The sequence below is a fragment of the Merops nubicus genome, unplaced genomic scaffold (genome assembly GCF_000691845.1).
Source record: "Merops nubicus isolate BGI_N331 unplaced genomic scaffold, ASM69184v1 scaffold47601, whole genome shotgun sequence".
In the NCBI taxonomy this organism is placed as follows: Eukaryota; Metazoa; Chordata; class Aves; order Coraciiformes; family Meropidae; genus Merops; species Merops nubicus.
Window position 1 is genome coordinate 11,334 of NW_008587129.1, and position 9,346 is coordinate 20,679.

At 42.5% G+C, this 9,346-nt stretch overlaps 1 protein-coding gene across 1 annotated transcript; it reads right to left on the minus strand.

The window, feature by feature from the left end:
• Positions 1 to 978: 978 nt before the first annotated feature.
• TMEM171 (transmembrane protein 171) lies at positions 979 to 8,181 on the minus strand. The gene is made up of 3 exons (XM_008948814.1): positions 7,523 to 8,181; positions 5,640 to 5,781; positions 979 to 1,218 (listed from the first exon to the last, which is right to left on the minus strand). Exons 1-3 carry the CDS (start codon positions 8,151 to 8,153, stop codon positions 999 to 1,001), a joined length of 993 nt encoding a protein of 330 aa, XP_008947062.1. The 5' UTR covers positions 8,154 to 8,181; the 3' UTR covers positions 979 to 998.
• Between the last annotated feature and the right edge of the window lie 1,165 nt (positions 8,182 to 9,346).

Consider the following 9,346-nt stretch of genomic DNA (forward strand, 5'->3'; position numbering starts at 1 on the left):
TAAATGTGTGCAAACACTGGCAAAATAGGACTAGAACCTGTTGTCACTCCATCCAGAAGGCTGGCAGATACCACTAACTGAGGGGCTGGCTTCACAGGGACAGGGCAGCGAAAAGAGCTGTGTTTCTGAAGGGTTTGTCAAATGCTGGACCAGTTAAAAACATCTGTTTTATCTCCATGAAACTGCTTCTTGCATTTGCTGATAAGTAACATCTGCATCTGGAAGATACCACTGCCCAGTGGTGCTTGCTCTCACCAAATAAGCACTTCTTGTATAAAACATGAATGATGACATGTAACAGTAGTATAATCCCCTGAAATCAGTCATTGACCACAGTTAAACTGTTAGCCTATTAACTATCCTCAGTGTTGCCTTAGGGCTCTTAACTGCTGGCTAAAACTGATTTTCATAGAGATTATACTTACATAATGACCAGAGAGGGTCTAAATTAAGCGACCGAGTGTTTGTTACTAGGCAAACCAAAAAGTAACCATTTAAGTTCTCTATAACATATTTGGCCCCAATTTTAAACATCCCCAATTTTAAACATCCCCATTTGTGATGCTCTCAGAGTACATGTAAAGTCAATAACTTTGCAAACAAGTATTTTCCATAAAAGTCATACAAAAATAGAAATAAAAACACTTCCTAATTATTTCTTTTTTAGAGCTCCAAACAGATTTAATTAAAATAAGCAAAAAAAGTCAGTCTCTAATTAGTGCCTCCATTATATAAAGACCAACTAAAAGTAGAAACTGAAACTGTAACAGAACAAGATGAGCATTTAACATTCTCGCAGAGAAATGAATCCATTTGGACTACCTGCTTAGAAGCCCAGCACTATCTACTATTTATCGAAACACAAATTCATCATTTATGTTTTTGATGAAAAATTAAGACACAGCCAACATTATTGCTTTTATTACAAAACGTAAATAAATTCAAGAACTGTAAATCTGAGTGTACAATTTAGTTTAAAACTGAAGTCTGGCAGTTCTCTATGAGCTCGTGTCAGATGTGGCTAAGGAAACAGATGAAGAAGAAGATGGAGAACATTCATTATTTGTTATTGATGCTTTTTCTTCATATTTTGGAGGCGATTCAGAGGAGAGGTATAACATTGGTAAAATATCTGAAGGTGAGCTGCTTCCAGAAATTGTGTATATGGTTTCACATTCTCTAACAGCAACTGATCTTTCATCATCTGCAAGCTGTGTTCTACAAAACAGAAAATTGCACATTAGCATAATTCATTTCTCCCCAGTGAGTGAAATTCTGCTTGACTTACATAAACATATATGTATGCACACAGACCCTAAAAATCCCTGAAGCAAAGAACTTGCATAAGCATTAGGATTTAATTCTGTGGACTACATTATGACTCATATGAAAATTCTATTACTTCAGAGGGAGAGAGCAAACAAGCTCCCTTCTAACCTTTCACATTACCAGTCAGCCTGGCTTATGGGTTCTGGCAGGGCTATCTCACAATCTTATTAAGCCTTCTTCTGATCCTTGGCTCCTAATGCATCTTCCCTTTTGTAGTCTATCACACACACATTGTCTCCTTCCCTTACTGAAAGACAGTTACTAGACTTAGAATCGCACCGCAAAAATGACAACCCTCAGCAATCTGAGATCTTATGTGAAAGGTGATCAGAAACTTTCATGAAGCTTTCCAGCAACCCATGACAGACGTAAGGAGTGGCACTCCTGCCTGGAGCTGTAGGAACAGAACAGCAGCAGCTGGACATGACCAGACTGCTGAAGTTCCCTGTGACAGTAAAGGACGGCCACCAAGTGTTCAATGCCCTCCTTGAGCCACTGCAACTGGATCCCAGCTGGTTGCACCTGTATGGTTCTGGTACCCTGCTCATCTCACCCTGGAGCTGGCTGTCAGCACACGCCTTCAGCTCCTTCCCAAGGAAAGAGAACTCCTCATTCCTCCTGACTTGCTCACAGAAGTGACTCTTGCCTTTGTGCCTCTGTACACCTACCAATACCATGTGAGAAGCAGGAATAGAGAGCACAGTCACCTCGTCTTCAGTGCTGTTACTGGTGTGTGACTGTGTGTGTTTAAAGGACAGAGAAGAAAACAGAATATCGGACAAATGCTGAAGTGCTATACAACTGATTGCAGGAAAAAAGACCAACCACTTCTGGGATGAGACCATGACTTAGCTTCCTACAAGGTGTCTCGTCAAGCACAGCCTCCACCACAGCACTTGCTGACAGAACATGGAGCAATGGACTGAAGAGACAAATCATGTTTGCCAAGTAATCACCCACATATGAGATGGGCATTACTTTCCAGCTTTGAGATCCTCAGCTACAGCACTGTGTTAGGAGGAACAAGGCCACTGCTGCTCTGCATGAAGGGGCTTGGGAACCAATCTGCACTAGCCAAGATACTGTGGCTGCTGGCCTGTGGGAAAGTGCGATCCAGTGAAATACCCAGAGATGGTAGCAACTCACAGTCTCCATGAGGATTGTGGGGAGCATGGAAGGGCAACAGCTATAGCACCCCCAGTCACAGAACACCAAAGCAGGAAGTCAGGGTTTCTGCATCCACAGATGAGGTGTTTTGTTCATTCCACTAGAAAATGCCCCAACAAACTGGGCTACAAACTGCTGTTTTGTGTACATATGTTCAGAAGACAGAAGTTCAGGCAGACAATCAGTGATGATTGAACTGATGGATTTACACACAAAATTTGGAGCACCAGACCTGGACTCTGTGGGTTGGGGCAGCTGATGCAGCTGCAGGGGACTTTGTAGAACGGGTGATGGGAAAGAGGGGTACACTTGGTGTGCACACCAGCAGGGAGAGCCCCTAAGAAGTCTGAGCTACTGGCTGTTTTTGCCATTGCCCCACCGCCCTTTGATTTTTCCTTTTTTAGTGCAGGATGTGCTGCATGCATTCTTTCACACCCTTTGATAATTCACACTTTTTACCAAGCACATGGGCAGGCAGCCTGACCTGAACTTGGGCCTTAAATCGCAGGGTAGAGAGGACTTGTGACCCCCAGTTTTGTGCACTGTAATTTTAGACAGGTGGTAAAGGAGTCACTCTGTCTCTCAGCTGTTTGTAAGGCTACAGCAGAACATATATTCCCATATTTATCCCAGTTATCTATTTCAGCCTGGTCTTCTTAACTTATTTAAACTGAAGTGTTTTTTGAGGGTGTTCTTGGACCATGTTTGGGTTGGCTGTATTAGGGCTAACAGAGGTCCAGGTTCACACTCAGGGCAAGTCATGTCTCCACACACAACCATTTGTTCTGTATGTACTTTTGGCATGTACACATCAGAAGGGAGCTGCAGAGCACACTGGAGCTGTAGCACCAACAGGCTCAATGTGGTTCCTAACTCCGGGACAAGCAGCAACTGGTACAAAATACCTTCCAGCTGTGGACGCCTTCACCCAGCCCAACAATAAGACAGAGACTTCATGTAAACCACCTCTTTCAGCAGCAAGAGTTTATTTCTCCTGCTTGCTCTGGCTGTCCTCCGAGTGCAGTAGCATAGTGAAACATCTCACTGCAAGAACAGCCAAAATCTGTTATACTTAACAAAATAAGAATGCTTCTTCATGCCACAGTTTGTGCCCGACCATCAGAGCCACTGCTCTCTGGGAAGTACTTTTGCTTGATCAACCCAGACATCTCATCCCCACATCCCCTTTGTCATCCTAAATTGGTAGGTGTTTAAGGTGCTGAGTAGTGGCAGAATCTCATCAACTCTGTACAAAACCCACTCTCTTTGAAACAATTTAAGTGGAAAAACACCAGATTGAATTACGGGTATAGATAGGGTTTATTAGGCCATGCACCCCTCAGCGCAAGTCACGAACCTCAAGCTGGACCTCAGTCAGTGGGAACCAGCACCGAGTGTCTCCCTCCTCTCAGTAGAATGTACATGATCTTCTCTGTTGTTGTTTTTTGTGGGCCAGTCCCACAGCACACCAGAGAGTGTTGCACTAGTAGCAAGGAGGAACAAGTAGGGGTTTTGACAGAGAAGTGTTTATTCTATGTTAAAAAAACCAATGACTTTGAGAAAAGGCAGACAGACAGTCTGGCATGTGGTAGCAGTAACAGAAGGAGGCATCTGCTGTATCTAACAAAGATAATGAAAAAATGTTTGGAGGAGGGCACTAGGAAATGGAAGATATGAAGAGTTGTTGACAGTGATTGACTAGAGAACAGAGTGCCTCATACAGTGGGGCTGAGCCTCAAGAACCCACCAGGTATACTTCAGAGGATGACTTAAAAACCACAGGCGTAACTACACGCAGCATGATAACAAGAATAAGCACAGTTGCTAACACAAGGCTCCTCCTCTTCTGGCATTTAGGTCTTTGCGCAGGAAGAAGGTTCATGCCTGCTTGCTTGCAATAGGAAGATCAGCACTAGAGTTTTGAAGCCGTACTGACATAAGTCACACAGCTGGTACAGTGGGCCCTGAGCACACTGCCTTATGTGAGCGGAGAAGCCTGGAGTTCAGTGAGAAGCTACTAAAGCAGTGGCCTAACAACTACCACAGCAGGACACAGACAGTCAGACTGCAGCTCTCGTTGCAGTGATGGTGCTTAGGATGCTGCAGGTACAGCCTTGTCAACCAAAGGCATCCAATGAAAAATTCCCACATCAGCAACTCACAGATCAAAACCAAGCTGATAGAGGACCACCCAAAAGATAAAGCCAAGTGAATCCCAGATCACTAAGGGCCTGAAAGTAAGTTGAGGGCTTTAGGCATGTGGCATCTAGCTCTCCTGGCATTTAGTATGTGGGCCTTGCAGTGATCTCTTTCACCCTCAAGTTAGCAGCCTAGTAGTGGTAAACCACAGAGGTAAATAAGCCTGCAGGTTCTTATTGTGCAGATAACTATTCAGTCAGTTGGCAGCTCTTGCTCCCTGAGCTTGGTGGTGCCTGCCTCTAGCAAATGAGCTGTACTCAGTGTTATGGTAGAGTGGCTACCTTGGTAAGGTACAATATCTGGAGATGAAGCTGGCACTGGAACCTCCCTTTTAAGCTCCCTGGAGACTCCCACTCTTCTCCTGCAATATGAAGGTATTCCTCTATCTCGACACACTGCCACAGCAGGCAGACCAGCACAGAGGGTCTCATTTCTTCCAGGCAGTGAGAAGGGAGAACAGGGTCTTCAGGGGTCACAGGGAGAACAGCACACTAAAGTGGTGCTCCCAGCATCACAGGACCTGTGTATAGGTGTCATGAAGGGCTTGCTGCATGTGGCCTACAGAGGCTTTCTAAAATCTGGCAGTGGGGGGATATCATGCCACTGAGGCACTGCTGTCAAGGGCACAACTTCTTGGACAATCTGTGGAAGAAATCTAATCAAAGCATATTTAAATAAGGCCACTAATTTAAAGCTTTGTTTTCACTTCAGAAGTTCTCTTCAGTCACAGTGAACTGGTAAGAATTTAACCCTCATGACACTGTTGTTGTGATGTCTCTTTTATACCACGTTTTTTAATGCCTTTCAAGGTACCCGAAGCAAGTAGAGTGATGCATTAGAAAACTTTGTAGAGAGTTAACTCACAGTGATTATTTAAGAACACTGCCTTGGGAATCTTGAGAAACATCTCGTATTTGTGAAGACAGAATAGAGAACAGTCTTACCCATCGCTGAAGATAGAGTGGTATGGTGGAGGATTTTCACTTGCAGGGAAACCACTTGACATAAGACAATGTGTCACAGTTGGTGACAAAGGGTCAGCAAAATAAGGAGGTGGTGGAGGTGGAAATACCATTACTGCATCACCTAGCAAAAAAAAAAAAAAATTAAAAAATCACCAATTACTACCTCTGAAAAACTGGGCACCGTTTTTTCTAACTGCATCCGAGAACATTTCCTGTCTTTGGAATTACAGTATTTGTATTTGTCAATCTTTTCAGATAAAGTGCAACAATCCCACATAAAGAACTGTTATATTCTGGGCTGTGAAAGTACATTGGAGGTACATTCAAACCTGAAAGTATCCCAAAATAAAGATGCAGCATATTCATAAATGGAAGATTTAATTTAGAAAATACAGCTGGGGAGGGGCAGCATTCCACCTAGCTTGGAGACACAAACCTCTTCAGAAACTGGAAGTGCAATGCACATAGCTACTGTTGGCTCACCTTAAGGTAGGCAAGTATTCAGTGTTCCTCATGTATCTAAAATAGGGCACTTTCAATTTCTCCACATCTACTGCAGTGTTGTAACAAAAGTATTCAAGTCATTAATGCTTCTAATGACTGATCTGGTGTGCCTTGACAATTTCCCTAATAAATTAGTTGTAGCTGAAGGTACACTACTGACACTGGTAGTGCCATGACTTTATTGATACATAATTCAGTATTAAGTGTACTGCACAGCCTATCTGCCAACTTCAGCTTTGTAACTCAGGACTTTCGAATTTTTATTGTTATTTTTTTAAACAGACGGTTAGTATTAGTCACTGAGTCTACATAATTTATATAAACACTTATAGCTGCCTACCATCTTTTTTTCCTTTGTAATTTGTGTGCAGGGACAGGTCAGAGAGGAGCAAAAACACTGAATGAGGTGAGGATGTTTTCTAGCTGAGTCACCGTTGTTCTAGAATATCACTATGCTAAAAAGACCTCAGCCTTCAACCTTTCAGTTTTACTTTTCCTGATGGAAGCATAAAAGGAATCCACTAATTTTGCTTTTTCACCTTTGAAGACAATCTGAATTCCTTTCCACAGCCCTTTGGTTTATCCTCATGCCTGGAAAAGTGACTTTGTACCCTTATGTTTTCTGAGGGTCACCAGGTTATGGGTCTGTACATTGGTTTGACAGGCTGAAGGAAAAAAGTTTTGTATAATGAATTTCAAGTCCAGCCAGTCAGACGATAGTCAAGCAATACTTTGATTGACTCCTTAATCCTTTCCAAGAGCTAAAAAGTTATCAGAATTATCTATGCATAGAATGTATTCATGGGGTATTAAAAGCAGTACTACATACAGGGCAGCATTCACTGCCAACACACCACATACATTTACTCAAATACTGTGCAATTAACAGAAGCATCTTGCAATTACATCTCTGATGGAAGACGTGGCCTTGATTAAAAACGTACACCACTTATGAATCAGATTCTCCTGTTTAAGGGGTCAGAGCTCAAGGCAAAAATATATCTCAAATATAATCACAGAAGTCATCAGACCTGTGATTTGCAGTGTCAGCTACAGCCTTTGGGAAAGGAAGTGGGATTGTACTCACTTGTGTCAGACTACACGCCTTCTTTTGCACAGACAGGTAGATCTTTCTTTTTGTGCCAAAAAAGCGGTTTTGCCTTTGAGAGAAAGGTAACTGAACTGACCAAACCAAAAACATTTGAGACAAAGCAACATTCTTCTGGTTTGGCTGGTTTGACATGCCAGAACTGACCTGCTTAGAGCTTAAACGAGTAACATTGAGAGGTAAATCTTTAATGCATAACACCCCTCCCACACTAACTCTCAAATGTGAAGTTCACACATTATTTACCCACCTACTGTAACCTGAAAAGATTCAGGGCTCTGAGGATGTTCTTCACTTTCGCAAGATTCTTGGTTGAGATTTAAGTTTTGTTTCTTTTTAACATGAGCTATCACAAAGAAACACAACCCAGTGAGCACAATCAAAGGTCCCATGATTTGAAGTGACAGGAATCCACAGCCCTGGGGGTCCACATCAGAACTGCCGGTGTGATTGAGCTGTATGCTGTGCCAGCTGGGGCTGCAGCCAGGAACCCAAATACCCAGGATGCTGATTAGCATTCCACTAGTTAAAAACAGGAATCCAAATATGAGAAACTGGGCAAACTGACAGCTCCCACGACAGAAGACAAGGCTGTACACCTGCTCATTTTGCAACTGTCTTTGTCTTATGTACAGCCTGGCTCTTGATCGTGCCAGTAGAACACAAACCAGTCCACTTACAGCCAGTAAAGGCCCAGTGGCCTTAAGGACCTCACTACAGTCACTGAAGGTTCCAGATGGGCATGACTGGAGAATAAAGACCGAAAGCAGGAATCCAGCACAAAGCAACACAGCTCCAAAAACAAAAAGGAAAAAAATAAGTTTCCCATGTTGTCTGTTATTTCCTTCACCTCCTGGTGCAGGAACAACCACTGGATACATTACAACAGACTGTCCTCAAGTAGACGAGCTGGGTTTTTTCCCCCTGCTAGCATTAAGTGGCAGAAAACCACAGCAGATCTGTAAACATGAAAATACATGAATCAGAAGAAGCAAGAAAAACAACAGTGGGACTATCTACATTATAATATGTACTTCTCCATTTGCTACTCAGCCTTTATTGAACAATCTTCAGTGTATATTCTATTTTGTAGCACCTCCATTATGGAGTAAAGGCCCTAATCAAATTCGCTGCTGCTGAATAGCAACAAAAAGACAGAACTCTGGTTACAGTTAGACTGAAAACCATTTTAATTGTTGTTGCACAGGTAAATGACTTGTTTCTTTAGCTATACAGTCTTATGATTAATAGGACATTACTTTGAAAGATTTAATCTTGAGAGCAAGGACAGGCTAGCTTTCCTCTTGAGAAAAAAGAAAGACAGGGGAAATTTCTGCAGTGAATAGCAAGAAGTGATAGCTTTTGAGAGAAAGAACCTTAATGCAAATGAGTATTGATGATTATTGGACTTTTTACCAAATCTTCTAATACATACCTTTTCCAAGCATATAAATCTTGCTTCTACTTCCACAGGTGATAAAGACTTTACTATTTCTCTCCTTAAATCATTTTCCTGTCCTATACAGTTGCACGAGCAAGTACATAAGAGATTTTTTGTTCCGTTCTGAAAAACAAACAAACAAAACCAAAAAAGAGAAGTCATGTGAAAGACCATGTACTTTAACACTCCCTGATTCCACAGCCAGAGCCTTTCAACTGCCCCTACTCCTGAATCTTTTGTCTCTGGTCCAAGAAAGCTTTAAAACAAAAATATAACAAAGTGGCTCCCAGAAGACTACTGTGCTCACATTCAGGACTAAAACAGAAACTAGTGCTGAGGCAAATAATAGTCCATATGGTAGTATGGATGACAAATCTGCTGGATGTGGACAAAATGGGGCTGGGAAAGCCTGACTGAAATTTAGGACAGATTACCATTCAGTGAGCTCCAGAAAGAAAATACTATTCCTGCAATTACCCACGAGGAGGTTTGTGCTGCTCTGACATTCTGGCCCGCAGGGCTCAGACGGGCACCTGTACTCACTACCACAGCGACCTGCAACCATGAAGATCTCAGTCCAAGCGGCTACCATCCACCAAAAACCAACCTGAAAACTGGGGGAATTTAAGACTA